The sequence below is a fragment of the Elephas maximus genome, chromosome 10, assembly GCF_024166365.1.
Source record: "Elephas maximus indicus isolate mEleMax1 chromosome 10, mEleMax1 primary haplotype, whole genome shotgun sequence".
Classification (NCBI taxonomy): Eukaryota; Metazoa; Chordata; class Mammalia; order Proboscidea; family Elephantidae; genus Elephas; species Elephas maximus.
This window is the reverse complement of record NC_064828.1, coordinates 71949946-71967613: the sequence shown is the minus strand read 5'-3', so window position 1 is coordinate 71967613 and position 17668 is coordinate 71949946. Positions and strand designations below refer to the sequence as shown.

Sequence of the window (17668 nt, the reverse complement as noted above, 5' to 3'; positions counted from 1 at the left end):
AGCCACTATGCAAACTTGATCTTACTCCTTCATCTTTCCCAAAAGGAAATAACAGGGTGAATGAGGGTGTTAGGAGAGACCTGCCCTTCTCGGGGGGATTGAATGTGACTAGAACGGTTATTGTTGTTGTTCTGTGGTTTCAATTTCATGGTTACTGTTGCAATTAGCACCCTTTCCATGGCTTGGAAGTTTTTATAAATTTTGTGAAACTTTTATGCATAAGTTTAGATTTAGTCTCTACCAGAAAAAATATTTTGTTTATTTGTTTTATTTACTCATTCATTTGGCCAGGTGACTGAACTGAACTTTGCAAAGTACTTCTTCAATTCTTATTTGTGAGCACATAGTTTCTCACACTGAAGAGTTAAAAATGATTTTTTCCAACACTCAACATATGATAACCCCATTTTTTTGTTTTTGTTTTTTTCATGGCAGAAATCAGAGACAATTGGAATTTATTGCTCAGAAAGAAAACTTCCTAGCACAAAGAAAAGTAGACATCAAAAATATGGAAGAAGGACTCATCACCCTACAAGAGCTTCATCGGTATGTTTGTTGCCTTTGGAATGTTTAATCTTTATTCTTCCTCTGCACGTATTTTTAAATAAATGGTAACAATAAGTCTATGTCAATTTCTAATATACTACAGAAAAAGAAGTTTATAATTAGCTCTCTCTGTTTCACAGTGCAAAAAAGTCATTACCGTTGATTCTTTCACTAAAGGGAAAGGCAGGTTCTGAGTTCTAGGTGGGCTGCTGGGTGCAAGGAATCAACTAGGTGGGGGATCTAGTGACAAGCTTGCCCCTGAATATTGTCACAACACTAACTGCCCATGTGTTCATTTCTGCCATCCTAAATAACTTTAATTTTTCCAGTAAGAAAAATAATGCCTGTATCAGATATTAAAAGTCAAATATAGGAATATATAACTTAGAGAATAAATGTGTATATGTATTCTCCTAAATAGGATTGTACTCTTCTATAACTGGATATTTTCCACTTAAAATTATATCTGGGAGAATGATAAAACAAACATAATATTGTGTAGGATTTTATCTTAGAAAATTAACAGAGAGATACTCAGGTTTATCATGCATAAACTCTTTTAGTTTATTGCAACGTAGTCATGGCAAGGCATGCAAGTAAGACCTCACAACATTCATTTAAAACCAGAAAGTCAGAATTAACAATTACAATGTTCACTCAATGGTTAGAGTCCAAATCTTTAGACTTAAGGCTTTTGCCTTTAACAAGAGGTCTAGGGAGAAAGGCTTGACCACAACTGGAATCCATGGAGGTCCCTGGTAGCTTGAGTCTGGGGTCAGTGGCAGTGGGCAGAGTGTTACCAAGCTCTCGGTCTTCAGAGACAGTAAGAGACTGGAGAAAGATCCCTTTGCTGCTGCCTACTCTCAGTGAAAGAGCAGAAATTCAGGGTTTATAGGTGAAAGTCTCACCACGGCCTCATGCAATAAAGGCCAGAGTGATGTCAAAGACTAGTATGTTAGGTCTTTTCTCCAGGGTTAGAAATTAGCTGAATGTCACATTTTTTTTCTTCAAGGTTAGAGGTTAGGAAAGTTGTTTAAACTTATATCTCAAGGCTAGTTTACAAAGATTAACTGTGTTTTCTCTTGTTACAGCATGGCAGGTCAAAGTCAAATTAGTTTAAAGGTTGTCATTCTTCACATGCGCCTATGTCTAAGCCCAGAAGTTTTCTAAATAACTTTCTGATAACTTACAGGTTTCTATTGATTCATAGCCAATGTTAGAGAGCCTCACCAGGGTAGACATATTTCTATTTCTAAGTTTACGGGTGATTAAACATATGTATTTTGAAAGCATAATAGTGACTTAGACCTTATGGGATTTGAAAGCATTATAGAAACATGCAGAATAAATAGTAAAATGTTAACATTTGGAGAAGTTGGTGAAGAGTGTATGGGAATTCTTTGCACAATTTTTCTAACTTTTCTGTTGAGTTTGAAACCATTTCAAAAATTTTTTAAATCATATATATGGGACCTGTTCCTTCATTCATTTCTCCAACCACACAATATTTCTTTTACAGATTATATTATGTTTTATTTACTCAATACTCTCTTGATGGACATTTAGTTTTTTTTCCAGTTTACCTGTATCACAATTTTTGGAGGTAATACCCTTTAACATATCTCTGTCCACCTATGTGACTATTTCTGTGTAATAAAATTGTGACAGTTGGGTTACAGGGAACACATATTTTTCATTTTTATAATTATTGTCAAAATTCCTTACATAAATGTCTTACCATTCTACATACCGACTAATGGGGCATAAGGCAATAAAGTGTAGATTATAAAAAACATCCAGAGAAGAAAGAAAGTGTAGTCAAAGGGTCCTTTGTTATATAAGGATTTAACCTTTGAGCTCGGCCTTTAAAAGCAGGTCAGATTTTTTTCTGTTTACTAATCACATAAGGAAATAATGTTACCACACACAAGGAGATACATGATATGCATATAGGACAGTGAAGAGACTAACCTTATGGAACTAAGATGTTGTTGTTGTTAGGTGCTGTCCAGTTGGTTCCAACTCATAATGACCCCATGTACAACAGAACGAAACACTGCCGGGTCCTGCGCCATCCTTAAAATGGTTGTTATGCTTGAGCTCATTGTTCCAGCCACTGTGTCCATCCACCTCATTGAGGGTCTTCCTCTTTTCTGCTGACCCTGTACTTTGCCAAGCATGATGTCCTTCTCCAGGGACTGATCCCTCCTGACAACACGTCCAAAGTATGTGAGACGCATTCTTGCCATCCTTTCTTCTAAGGAGCATTCTGGTTGTACTTCTTCCAAGACAGATTTGTTTGTTCTTTTGGCAATCCATGGTATATTCCATATTCTTCGCCAACACCACAATTCAAAAAAAGGTGTCAATTATTCTTCGGTCTTCCTTATTCATGGTCCAGCTTTCACATGCATATGATGCAATTGAAAATACCATGGCTTGGGTCAGGTGCACCTTAGTCTTCAAGGTGACATCTTTGCTTTTCAACACTTTAAAGAGGTCCTTTGCAGCAAATTTACCGAATGCAATGCGTCTCTTGATTTCTTGACTGCTACTTCCATGGCTGTTGATTATGGATCCAAGTAAAATGAAATCCTTGATAACTTCAATCTTTTCTCCGTTTATCATGATGTTGCTTATTGGTCTAGTTGTGAGGATTTTTGTTTTTTTTTTATGTTGAGGTGCAATCCATAATGACGGCTGTGGCCTCTGATCTTCATTAGTAGGTGTTTCAAGTCCTCTTCACTTCCAGCAAGCAAGGTTGTGTCATCTGCATAATGCAGGCTGTTCGTGAATCTTCCTCCAATCTTGATGCCCCCGTTCTTCATATAGTCCAGCTTTTCAGATTATTTGCTCAGCATACAGATTGAATAGATATGGTGAAAGGATACAACCCTGATGCACACCTTTCCTGACTTTAAACCACTCAGCATCCCCTTGTTCTGTTCAGACAGCTGCCTCTCGATCTGTGTAAAGGTTCCTCATGAGCACAATTAAGTGTTCTGGAATTCACATTCTTCCTAATGTTATCCATAATTTGTTATGATCCACACAGTCAAATGCCTTAACATAGTTAATAAAACACAGGCAAACATCCTTCTGGTATTCTCTGCTTTCAGCCAGGATCCATCTGACATCAGCAATGATATCCCTGGTTCCACATCCTCTTCTGAAACCAGCCTGAATTTCTGGCAGTTCCCTGTTGATATACTGCTGCAGCCATTTTTGAACGATCTTCAGCAAAATTTTGCTTGCATGTGATATTAATGATATTGTTCTATAATTTCCACATTCGGTTGGATCACCTTTCTTGGGAATAGGCATAAATATGAATCTCTTCCAGTCAGTTGGCCTGGAAGCTGTCTTCCATATTTCTTGGCATAGATGAGTGAGCACTTCTAGCACTGCATCCATTTGTTAAAACATCTCAGTTGATATTCCATGAATTCCTGGAGCCTTGTTTTTCGCCAATGCCTCCAGGGCAGCTTGGACTTCTTCCTTTAGTACCATTGGTTCCTGATCATATGCCACCTCTTGAAATGGTTGAACATTAACTAATTCTTTTTGGTATAATGACTCTGTATTCCTTCCATCTTCTTTTGATGCTTCCTGTGTCGTTTAATATTTTCCCCATGGAATCCTTCACTATTGCAACTCAAGGCTTGAATTTTTTCCTCAATTCTTTCAGCTTGAGAAATGCTGAGTGTGTTCTTCCTTTTTGGTTTTCTACCTCCAGCTCTTTGCACATGTCATTATAATACTTTGTCTTCTTGAGCTGCCCTTTGAAATCTTCTGTTCAGTTCTTTTACTTCATCATTTCTTCCTTTTGCTTTAGCTGCTCAACATCCATCTAGGTCTTTTGTTTCTTTCCTGTCTTTTCAATGACCTTTTACTTTCTTCATGTGTGATGTCCTTAATGTCATTCAACAACTCATCTGGTCTTTGGCCACTAGTATTCAATGCATCAAATCTGTTCTTGAGATGGTCTCTAAATTCAGGATATACTCAAGGTCATATTTTGGCTCTCGTGGACTTGCTCTGATTTTCTTCAGTTTCAGCTTGAATTTGCATATGAGCAATTGATGGTCTGTTCAGCAGTCAGTCCCTGGCCTTGTTCTGACTGATGATACTGAGCTTTTCCATCGTCTCTTTCCACAGATGTAGTCAATTTGATTCCTGTGTATTCCATGTGACGAGGTCCACTTGTATATTGCCACTTATGTTGGTAAAAAAAAATATTTGCAGGGAAGAATTCATTGGTCTTGCAAAATTCTGTCGTTCAATCTCTGGCATTATTTCTGTCACCAAGGCCATATTTTCAACTACTGATCCTTCTTCTTTGTTTCCAACTTTTGCATTCCAATCACATTATTATCAATGCATCCTGTTTGCATGTTTGATCAATTTCAGACTGCAGCAGCTGATAAAAATGTTCTATTTTTTCATCTTTGGCCTTAGTGGTTGGTGCGCAAATTTGAATAATAGTTGTATTAACTGGTCTTCCTAGTAGGTGTATGGATGTTATCCTATCACTGACAGTGTTGTACTTCCAGATAGATCTTGAAATGTTCTTTTTGACAATGAATGCAACACGATGAATTCCTCTTCAAGTTGTCATTCCCAGCATAGTAGACTATATGATTGTCTGATTCAAAATGGCCAATACCAGTCCATTTCAGCTCATTTATGCCTAGGGTATCAATCTTCATGCGTTCCATTTCATTTTTGACGATTTCTGGTTTTCCTAGATTCATGCTTCATACATTCCAGGTTCTGATTATTAATGGATGTTTGCAGCTGTTTCTTCTTGTTTTGAGTCATGCCACATCAGCAAATGAAGGTCCTAAAAGCTTCTCTCCATCCACGTCATTAAGGTCAACTCAATTTTGAGGAGGAAACTCTTCCCCCATCGTCTTTTGAGTGCCTTCCAACCTGGGGGGGCCATCTTCCAGCACTATATCAGACAATATTCCACTGCTATTCGTAAGGTTTTCATTGACTAATGCTTTTCAGAAGTAGACTGCCAGGTCCTTCTTCCTAGTCTGTCTTAGTCTGGAAGCTCAGCTGAAACCTGTCCTCCATGGGTGACCCTGCTGGTATCTGAATACCGGTGGCATAGCTTCCAGCATCACAGCAACACGCAAGCCCCCACAATATGACAAAATGACAGACACATGGGGGATGGAAATAAGATAGTTACAAAAATTTGAGCACATGCCAACACAAATCTGGAGTATATGTTCTTTCAGTGGTTGTCCTTATATAGTTAAAGAATGTATTTAAACATCTGTTTCTTGTTATGTCAGCTTCAGAAATGTAACTACTAACTCCTCCCTATGAAAGATTAGGAACAGAAAATCAAGTTGAATAGAGGTTTATTTTCCTGAAGAACAATGCAAATTTTGTAATAAATTATAGTGTCATCATTGCTGTGTCCCCAGGAAGTTCATAGCCAAATTTGTGGCCCAATATTGGTATTCATTTAGAATTTTAAAAATTATTGTTGTTTTCTTATTTTAAATTGGTTCAAATCCTCTGTGGGTTATATTAAATATGTAAATAAGCCAAATCTATAAGGTTGAGGGAAATAATATCCTCAGGAGAAGATATTAGATTTATTGTTGTAGGAAATTGAAAGCCCATACAATGATTTCAAAGAGAGAAAGAAAATATGAGCACAGTTTATTTCTAGTGTATTTAACAGTGGTTCATATTGTAAGTTTCATCTATGAATATTTCTACCTTTCAAAAAACATAAATTAAGTAGCATTTTACTCATACGGCCTTCAGTTTATTTCTGTGATTCAAGCACATAATAGGGGAAAAAGAAAGGGAATAAAAATAAAGGCCTCTAATACTCCTGTTAGAATCTTCACATTTACATCCATTCTACCTCAAGAAAATCTTCTATCCCTTAATTATTACTCTCCCTTAGTTCAAGAATCTATATTGACTTTTTGAATGAAATATTGTTTCAAATCAGAACTCAATCCAGAATTCAGAGTTTCTCAACAATTTTCTGAATGTAATACCGTCAGTATCATGGTGCTACTTTTCCCCCTCTTGCTGCCGTATGTATGTAGCAAGCCTACCTTGTGTCATAACACAGCCATGACTTGTTCCTTTCCTCTGTGTCTTTACAAATGATTATGTCCTTTCCTTGGTAAGATTGTTCCTCCATTCTGCCAATCCACCTTCCTCCCTTCTATTAAACATCCACCTATAGTAATCCCTCCCCAGAATCTGTTCTTCTCTATCCTTCGATATCCACCTCGATGCTTGCAGAATCAGTTTGCAGGTACACAGAATTGTAACCCTCTTTCTGTTAGTCTGCCACTAAAATATGTAGTTGTTTCCCAAGGTTTGTTTTGTCTTCCAATCAGACTGTAGCCTTATTGAGAATAAAAATTAAGCCAAAAGTGTCTTTTATGTATCCTAACACCTCCCGCAAATGCAAAATTCCAATGTATTTTTCTCGTTTTTAGAGCAACGCAGCAAGTATACCGGAAACAAATAAGAATTCTGGGTGATAATCTGGAAAGAGAAAGTCAGAGATGGTAAAAAAAAATTTATTTGTGTTATAAGTAGTATATGTCATCGTAATGAACGGTGCCTCAAAGTTGGTGGGGGCCGGGAAATAAAGTCAGTTACTAGCATCTAAAGAAATGATTTCCCTAAATTAAATTGTGTGAATCCTTTCAGATTTAGATGTGTTTATTAGTTTGATGTTTTGGCATTGAACAGAACCAAAGTTTTCAGTTTCAATCAAGTGTAGCCACCAAAAAGTAAAATTGCCAACATTAGCACATGCCTCTTGGTCGTCTAGGCTTCTTTGTGAATCAGTGAGAAGGTGATAGGTGCAGTGTAGTGACAGAGGAAAGGGGTTACAAGTACAGGTTCTGTGACTGAACCGCTATGAACATAGGCTGTCTTTGCTCTCATTCCTATGAAGAGGAGAATGATAGTAGTTCCTACCTTAAGAGGTTGTTGTGAGTCACAAAGGAGATATGATTTAGGTATTTATATCACTGCCAGCAACTAGAAAGCACTTACCAAAAGTTAGCTGCATTTTTTTTTTATCGTTGTTATTTACAGACTCCAGTGATATATTTTTACTATTCTCCAAGTATATAGCTTTTTTTTTTTTTTTTAATGTTATGATAGAGAGAAACATTTGAGAACCCAGAAGCCTGGAATCTCTTATTAGCACTTTCGGTGATTTAATAATTCAGTTACTATTTCTGCCTGGGCATCTTCTTTTTCCACATGCCCCTAAAGCCTTTCCTATTTCTGCCCTTTGCTCAGGGGAGAGGAACTGCCCAATGTGGTTTGTCCACAGACTCACAACTTCTTACTCTGAGGCAACTTGCAGAGACGGCATTAAGGCAGTTAATGTTTTGTCTTACTTGGTTTTTAGTGAATGTGCATAGTCTGCATCACTAAGAGCACAATTTTGTATAATAGTAGGACTTATTTTACTTTGAATTCCTTCATCTTTTCAGTAAACTGCTGTATCAATTTAATGGTAATTCTTTTGTTCCATTCTCTAGTATTATAGCTCAGTGGAAAATAGCTTGTTTGCTAAAAAAGCATGCACGTTGGGTGCTCATGACAAAGGCTGATATACAAGAAATTATCAATAAAATTGAGGTTGCAGAACAAAGAAAAATTCAATTATATGAAGAGGTAAGGGACCTCAAGATACTCAAAATTAGTCCCCTACATTGCCTTAGAGTAATTCTCCTTCCATTTTTAAATAAACTTTATCTTATTAAAAGATATCTTCCTTTCTGCTGACTTTGTGTTTAGAGTGAACTGTTTAACTTTCTTAAGACATGCATCCATTAGCTGTATGTTAATTTCAGAAATTTAGCAAGTGAATTAGCAATTCTCTTCAGATTATACTTCTGGACCATGCAACCAGAAACTTATTTGAGGCTGGCCTTTAGGGAAATATCTCTAAAAACACGAGCCTAAACATCATTTATTTCACTCCTGTATTTACTCTCTGCCTTTCCTTCATCCCCCACCCCTCCCATCCCTCATGCCATATTTATAGATATTGTCTAATGAAAAATTTAATCTCTGGAGAAAAAAAAAATCCCCCTCAGTAGTTGCTAAGAAATTATGTAATGTAAATTCAGAGACAAGTCTCATGCAAAGAGACATTAATTTACCTAGTTGTTTGAAAATGTAAGGTGGAACTCTATAAGAGAAATGACAATTCCTTATTTTTTTCTAATTAGACCACTTCTAGAGAAAAAGAAATCAATGAATTTGTGGCACAGATTGAAAAACTTACAACAGAATTAAAAGAAGAGGAGCAGGAATTTGTTTACAAAGAAAAACACTTAATTGAAGAGTTAAGCAGCTATGAGGTAAACTTCATTTTATTTCTGAGGAATAATTTTAGATGCCTGTATGAAGGGGAAGGGGCATAATTGATATTTGATGCTATTCCAATCAGTTAAATGTAAAACGAATCTTCTAGTACGAGCAAGGCTATAATACCATTATGATCCTTTCAGTGTACCTAACTTAAAACCCAAAAACCCATTACTGTTGAGTCAATTCCAACAAATAGTGACCCTATAAGACAGAGTAGAACTGACCCACAGAGTTTCCAGGGCTGTAATTTTTATGGAGAAGATCCCTGGTGGTGTAGTGGTTAAGTGCTCAGCTACTAATTGAAAGATCAGTGGTTCAAACCCACCAGCTCCTCAGCGGGAGAAAGATGTGGCAGTCTGCATCCACAAAGATTATGGGAGGTGGTGCCAAGATGGTGGAATAGTCAGATGCTTCTTGGGGTCCCTCTTACAACAAAGACCTCAAAAAACAACTCAATTGGTTATATATGACCATCTAGGAGCCCTGAACATCAAAGACAAAGTTAACGAGCCAGACTGAGCAAGAGGGGGAGGGAGAAACCATTGAGAAGCAGCAAAGAAGTGCTGGACTTGAGCTAGCCAGCATCTGGCAGGCTGGATCACCTGGTGCACATGGGCTGAGGCAAGCAGTAGCACTCAGGACATGATTTATACCATGTCAGGAGAGACTGGGTGGCAGAGAGTCTGCTCAAGCCTCTGGGGCCAGGGGGAAGTGTCACTGGATCTGTGAAAGTGCCTAACTTACTGCATGGGATCAAAATAACCCCTCCCCCTCTGGCACTTTCATAGTGGAGAAGTGCCACTTTTCCCCTCCCTGCCCCCCTCCCCACTCCACTCTGGTACTGGTCCAGCAGTATTCAAAAATTGCCTTGCCCCTAGGCCAGAAATACGAGCTATAGCTCCCAAACCAGTCTCCTGGCTTTAGGGAAAAACAAAGAAACAAAAAATCACCAACTCCCCTAAGCTGGCAACTCAGGACAGGCACTGCCACTTTGTTTAGGCACAGGCATAAGGGGTCCACAGATTTCAAATGCCTTTCACCCCTGCCTAGACCTGTGTGGCCAATTCAACAGTGTAGGCCCTCATTAGCATAGAAAAATGGGGTATACACCTGAAACCTATTTTCAACTGCAACAGCCAAGGCGAGTGGCAGATTCATGGCATTTGACACCACCCTGCTCATTAAGCAGGGTCCTCACCCACTCACATCAGGGGCCTGAGGACTGGTGGTTTCACCCATTCCACCTTGCCACCCAGAACAGGGGTCTGAGAATAAGTGGTGCCTCCCAGTCCTTACGGACAACAGCATTGGGTGCCCAAAGTCCAGTTGCAAAACCTGTGTGCCTACACACTCTAGGGGACAGGGACACACTGTCCACCTAGGCACTCAGGGGAACGCATCAGCACCCTAACTTGCTTAGCACGTAGCTCCCTACTGCAGCCAGATGACTGTGCCTGCTCCAGTTACCCCTATGTAGCCCTGCCCATTTAGGACTGTAGGTGAGAGCCTACACCACACACTCAGTGACAAACATCCTGGATACCTGAACTGATCCACATGAGGAAAGTAAATGGACTCTTGGGCTCACACACCTAGTAGCAGCTCTAACCACCTTGCGACAGGACATGAGAACTTCAAAGATACCACTAACCAAAGTAGCTCACAAGCCCACACTATTTGGGCATATCAAAACAAAATAAAACAAAAGGCTCAAATACAATAACACAATAAATAAATATAATAACTTATTGGTGGTTCAGAGACAACAGTCAATATCAAATCACATAAAGATGCAGATCAAGATGGCTCCAGGAAAGGACCAAAACAAAGAACCAGGAAACCTCCTGGAGGAAGATTCTGGGAATTATCAGAGGTAGAATTTAAAAAAAAAAAAAAAAAAGGCTAATATACAGAGCTCTTTTTTTTTTTTTTCCTTTAAGACATCAGGAAGGAGACTGGCAAAATTTAGACCAAGCCAAGGAACACACAGACAAAGCAACAGAGGAATTCAGGAAAGCTATATAAGATCAGAATGACAAATATAATAGGCTGCTAGAATCCATAGGGAGACAGCAAATAGAAATCCAAAAGATTAATAACAAAATTTCAGAATTAGACAACTCAATAGAAAGTCATAGGAGCAGAATTGAGGCAATGGAAGTAAGAATTAGTGAGACTGAAGATAAAGCATTTGACACCAATTTGTTTGAGAAAAAATCAGATAAAAGAATTTTAAGAAATGAAGAAATTATGTGGGACACTATCAAGAGCAAAAACCTACGAGTGATTGAAGTACCAGAATGGGGCCAGGGGGTGGGGGGAGATAACAGAAAATACAGAGAGAATTCTTGAAGATTTGCTCATAGAAAACTTCCCTGATATTGTGAAAGACAAGAAGGTATCTATCCAAGAAGCTCATCGAACCCCACACAGGGTAGATCCCAAAAGAAGGTCGCCAAGACGTATTATAATCAAACTTGCCAAAACCAAAGATAAAGAGAGAATTTTAAGAGCATCTAGGGATAAACAGAAAGTCACCTACAAAGGAGAGTCGATAAGACTAAGCTCTGACTACTCAGCAGAAACCATGCAGCCAAGAAGGCAATGGGATGACATATATAAAGCCTTGCAGGAAAAAAAAAAGTTCCCGGCCAAGAATTATATATCCAGCAAAGCTGTCTCTCAAATATGAAGGTGAAATTAGGGCATTTCCAAATAAACAGAAGTCAAGGGAATTTGTAAAAACCAAACCAAAATTATGAGAAATATTAAAGGGAGTCCTTTTTTCTGGCTAGAGAAGCAACAATATCAGATAACAACCCAAGACTAGAGCACAGGACAGAGCAACTAGATGTCAACCCAGATAATAAAGTCACAAAAATAAGTCAAAGCTAAAAGACTGAAAATAGGGAAACAGAGATGTCAGTCTGTAAAACATGACAACATTAAAACAAAAAAAAAAGAAAAGAGGGTCTAAATAGTATAGTCATAGAACTTTCATTTGGCGAGGAAGTTAAGAAGATATCGAGAAATAAAGGATTGGTTTAAACTTAGAAAAATAGGGGTAAACTTTAAGGTAATCACAAATGAAACTAACAAATATACCCATCAAAATAAACAAGAAGAAAAACATAAAGCCTCAGCAAATACAAAATCAACAGTAATGAAAAAGATGGGAAGAAAATACATAAAGAAAAATGACTCAGTACAGTGTTGACAGTTTCTTTGTTCTAGTGGAACAAAGAAACTGTCAACACTACAAAAAAAAAAAAAAATCAAAATGACAGTACTCAACTCATGCCTATCAGTAATTACACTCAATGTAAATGGACTAAATGCACCAATGAAGAGACAGAGAGTGGCAGAATGGATTAAAAAATCTGCTCCATTTATATGCTGCCTACAAGAGACACACCTTAGACTCAAAGACACAAACAAACTAAAACTCAAAGGATTGAAAAAATATATCAAGCAAACAACAATCAAAAAAAGAACAGGAGTGGCAACATTAATCTCTGACAAAATAAACCACAAAGGGTAAAGAGGGACACTATATAATGATTAAAGGGCCAATATACCAGGAGTACAAAACCATAATAAATATATATGCACTCAAAAACAGGGCTCCAAGATACACAAAACAAACTCTAACAGCATTGAAAAGAGAACTAGACAGCTCCACAACAGTAGTAGGAGACTTCAACACACCACATTCGGTGAAGGACGGACGTACAGAAAGAAGCTCAGTGAAGATGTGGAAGATCTAAATGCCACAATCAACCAACTTGACCTCATTGACATATACTGAACACTCCACCCAACAGCAGCCAAGCATACTTTCTTTTCCAATGCACATGGAACATTTTCCAGAAGAGAGCACGTATTAGGCTACAAAGCAAGCCTTAACAGTATCCAAAACATTGAAATATTCCAAAGCATCTCTTCTGACAATAAAGCCATAAAAGTAGAAATCAATAACAGAAAAAGCAAGGAAAAAAAAATCAAATACATGAAAACTGAACAACACCTTGCTCAAAAACTACTGGGTTATAGAAGAAATCAAGGACGGAATAAAGAAATTCAGAGAATCAAATGAGAACGAAAGCACATCTTACCAGAACCTTTGAGAAATAGCAAAAGCAGTGCTCAGAGGTCAATTTATAGCAATAAGTGCACACATCCAAAAACAAGAAAGAGCCAAAATCAAAATATGAATCCTACAACTCAAAGAAATAGAGAGCAACAAAAAAAACAACCCTGAGGCACCAGAAGAAAGGAATAATAAAGATTAGGGCAGAAATAAATGAAATAAAGAATAGAAAAACAATTGAAAGAATCAACAAGACCAAGAACTGATTCTTTGAAAAGATCAACAAAATCAATAAACCAGTGGCCAAACTGACAAGAGAAAAACAGGAGAGGAAGCAAATAAATTGAATAAGTAATGAGATGGGTGATATCACAACAGACTCAACTGAAATTAAAAGGATCATAACAGAATACTATGAAAAATTGTACTTCAACAAATTTGAAAATGTAGAGAAAATGGACAAATTTCTAGAAATACACTACCTACTTAAACTAACACAAACCAAAGTAGAAAAACTAAATAAACCTATAACAAAAGAGATTGAAGAGGTAATTTAAAAAACTCCCAACAAAAAAAAGCCCTGGCCCTGACAGCTTCACTGGAGGATCCTACCAAACTTTCAGAGAAGAGTTGACACCACTACTACTAAAGGTATTTCAGAGCATAGGAAAGGATGGACTACTCTCAAACACGTTCTATGAAGATAGCATAACCCTGATACCAAAGCCAGGTAAAGACACTACAAAAAAAGAAAATTACAGACCAATGTCCCTCATGAATATAGACACAAAAATGCTCAACAAAATTCTAGCCAATAGAATTCAACAATATATCAAAAAAATAATTCACCATGACCAAGTGGGATTCATACCACGTATGCAGGGATGGTTCAACATTAGAAAAACAATCAATGTAATCCATCACATAAATAAAACAAAAGAATCACATGATCTTATCAATTGATGCAGAAAAGGCATTTCACAAAGCCCAACACCGATTCATGATAAAAACTCTCAGCAAAATAGGAATAGAAGGGAAATTCTTCAACATAATAAAGAGCATTTATACAAAGCCAACAGCCAACATCATCTTAAATGGAGAGAATATGAAAGCATTTCCCCTGAGAACCAGACAAGGATACCCTTTATCACTACTCTTATTCAGCATTCTGCTGGAGGTCCAGCGAGAGCAATATGCAAGAAAAATAAATAGAGTATCCAAAATGGTAAGGAAGAAGTAAAAGTATCCCTATTGCAGGTAATATGATCTTATACACAGAAAACCCCAAAGAATCCACAAGAAAACTACTGGAACTAACAGAAGATTTCAGCAAAGCATCAGGATACAAGATAAACATACAAAAATCAGTTGGATTCCTCTAAACCAACAAAGAGAACTTTGAAAAGGAAATCACCAAATCAATACCATTTACAATAGCCTCCAAGGAGATAAAATATTTAGGAATAAACCTAACCAGAGATGTAAAAGACCTATACAAAGAAAACTACAAGACACTACAGCAAGAAAGCAAAAGAGACCTACATAAGTGGAAAAACATCCCATACTCATGGATAGAAGACTCAACATTGTGAAAATGTCATTTCTACACAAAGCGATCTACAGATTCAATGCAATCCCATTCCAAATTCCAAAGAAATTTTTTAATGAGTTAGTGAAATGAATCACAAAGTACATATGGAAAGAGAAGAGGCCCTGGATAAGTAAGACATTACTGAAGAAGACCAAAGTGGGAGGCCTTACGCTACCTCATTTTAGAACCTATTATATATCCCCATAGTAGTCAAAACAGCCTGGTACTGGCACAACAGCAGATACATAGACCAATGGAATGGAATTGAGAATCCAGACGTAAATTCATCCACCTATGAGCAGCTGGTATTTGACAAAGGCCCAAAGTCCATTAAATGGGGAAAAAAGCAGTCTCTTTAACAAATGGTGCTGGCATATCTGGATAGCCATCTGTAAAAAAAAAATGAAACGAGACCCATATTTGCATACCATGTACAAAAACTGACTCGAAATGGATCAAAGACCTAAATATAAAATCTAAAATGATAAAGATCATGGAAGAAAAAAATAGGGAAAATGCTAGGAGCCCTAATAAATACATGGCATAACTAACAGTACACAAACACCAGAAGAGAAACTAGATAACTGGGAGCTCCTAAAAATCAAACACACTCATCCACAGACTTTACCAAAAGAGTAAAAAGACAACCTACAGACTGGGAAAAAAAATTTGGCTATGACATATCCAATAAGGGTCTAATCTCTAAAATCTACAAGATACTGCAACACCTCAACAACAAGAAGACAAATAACCCAGTTTAAAAATGGGCAAAGGATGTGAATAGGCACTTCACCAAAGAAGACACTCAGGCAGCTAACAGATACATGACGAAATGCTCATGATCACTAGCCATTAAAGAAATGCTAATCAAAATACCATCTCACCCCAAGAAGGCTTGCACTAATCCAAAAAACACAAAATAATAAATGACTGAGAGGTTGTGGAGAGACTGGAACCTTTATGCACTACTGGCGGGAATGTAAAATGGTGCAACCACTTTGGAAATCGATTTGGCGCCTCCTTAAAAAGCTAGAAATAGAGGTTCCATACAATCCAGGAATCCCCCTCCTTGGAATATACCCTAGAGAAATAAGAGCCGTCACACAAACAGATATATGCATACCCATGTTCATTGCAGCACTGTTCACAATAGCAAAAAGATGGAAACAACCTAGGTGCCCATCAATAGACAAATGGATAAACAGATTATGGTACATACACACAATGGAATACTACACAACCATAAAGAGCAATGAAATATCCGCAAAATGTCTCACAACATGGATGAATCTGGAGGGCATTATGCTGAGTGAAATTAGTAACAAAAGGGCAAATATTTGTATGAGACCATTATTATAAGAATTCAAAAAAAGTTTTAAACACAGAAGAAAAGATTATTTGATGGTTATGAGGGTGAGGAAGGAGGGAGAGAGGAATTTACTAACTAGATGGTAGATAAGAATCATCTTAGGTGAAGGGAAGGACAACACACAGTACCAGGGAAGTCAAGACAAGTGGACTAAACCAAAAGCTAAGAAGTTTCCTGAACACAAACACTTTGAGGGACAGAGTAGCTGGGTCTGGGGTCTGGGGACCATGGTTTCGGGGGACATCTAGGTTAATTGGCATAACAAAGTTTATTACAAAAATATTCTGCATTTCACTTTGGTGAGTGGTGTCTAGGGTTTTAAAAACTTGTGAGTGGTCATCTAAGATGCATCAGTTGGTCCCAACGCTCTTGGAACAAAGGAGAATGAAGAACACTGAAGACACAGGAAAATACTAGCCCAAGAGACAAAAGGGCCACATAAACTAGAGGCTCCAATTAGCCTGAGACCAGAAGAACTAGATGGTGCCCAGCTACCATCAATGACCACCCTGACCGGGAACACAACAGACAGTCCCTGACAGAGTGGGAGAAAAGTGTGGAGCATAGCTCAAATTCACATAAAAAGACCAGACTTAATGGTCTAACTGAGACTGGAGGAACCCCCAAAGCCATGGCCTCTAGGCGCTCTGTTAACCCAGAACTAAAACCATTCCTGAAGCCTATTCTTTGGACAAAGATTAGACTGGACTATAAAACATGAAATAATACTTGTGAAGAGCGTGCTTCTTAGTTCAGGCAGATACATGAGGCCAAATGGGCAGCTCCTGTCTGGAGGCAGGATGAAAAGGCAGGAAGAGACAGGAGCCAGTTTAATGTACACAAGAAACCTGGGGTGGAAAGGGGGAGTGTGCTGTCACATTATAGGGATTGCAACTAATGTCACAAAACAATATGTGTATAAATTTCTGTATGAGAAATTAACTTGAGAAATAAACTTTCACCTAAAGCACAATAAAAAAAAAAAAAAGAGTACAGGCTTGGAAACCCTTTGGGGATGGTTCTGCTCGGTCCTAGAGGGTGACTATGAGTTGGAATTGACTTGACAACACACAACAACAACAACCTTGGATTAATTTTCTGGTTCTGTCACTTAGAAGCCTGATAAAAGCAATCAGCTGTATTATCAAGGCAACATTACTTTTAAGACAATGACCTCTGATTGGTACATGCATCTTGACTGGGAGAATAACTGGTGGGAAATCATTGCATTGGGATTTCCAGAGTATGGTGACCCTTTTCAGAAGGCATGCCCTTTGCAGGCACCTGGAAGGTATGCCCAAGAGGTATTGTTTTCTATCTGGGCATGGGACTTCTAAATCAGGCTACGCACCCAATGTGTAGGTCTGTTTCTCTTGCACCTGAGTTGTCACTTTGGCAGAGTAAAAAAAGCTTAACCTTTTTCTGTTGTGTCGATGCCTAGCAGACTTCTCCTGTTGGAACAGCGAGCCTGATGCTGCGCTACTAACATGATGTTTTCTTTAAATTGTGAGTGTTTTTACAGCTTGGATAAACACTAAAAATAAAAATTTCAAAGAGCTAGCTGGGTCAGGTGTGGCCTCTTCAAGTTTTGGAAATCTGAACATGTAGATGTGAAGGGCCCGGAAGTGGGCGTTACAGCAAGGAAAATAAAAACCCAAACCTGTTTCATCAAGTCAATTCCAAC

The 17668-nt window shown here is 38.0% G+C and overlaps 1 protein-coding gene across 1 annotated transcript in view; it reads left to right on the top strand.

Moving 5' to 3' along the window:
• The window catches only part of CCDC175 (coiled-coil domain containing 175), an 88727-nt gene that overhangs the window by 40484 nt on the left and 30575 nt on the right, over positions 1-17668 (top strand). Inside the window, exons 10-13 of the mRNA XM_049897877.1 lie at positions 436-546; positions 7032-7103; positions 8097-8232; positions 8793-8924. Coding sequence (XP_049753834.1) covers positions 436-546; positions 7032-7103; positions 8097-8232; positions 8793-8924 — 451 coding nt within the window. The remainder of the gene's footprint in view (positions 1-435; positions 547-7031; positions 7104-8096; positions 8233-8792; positions 8925-17668) is intronic.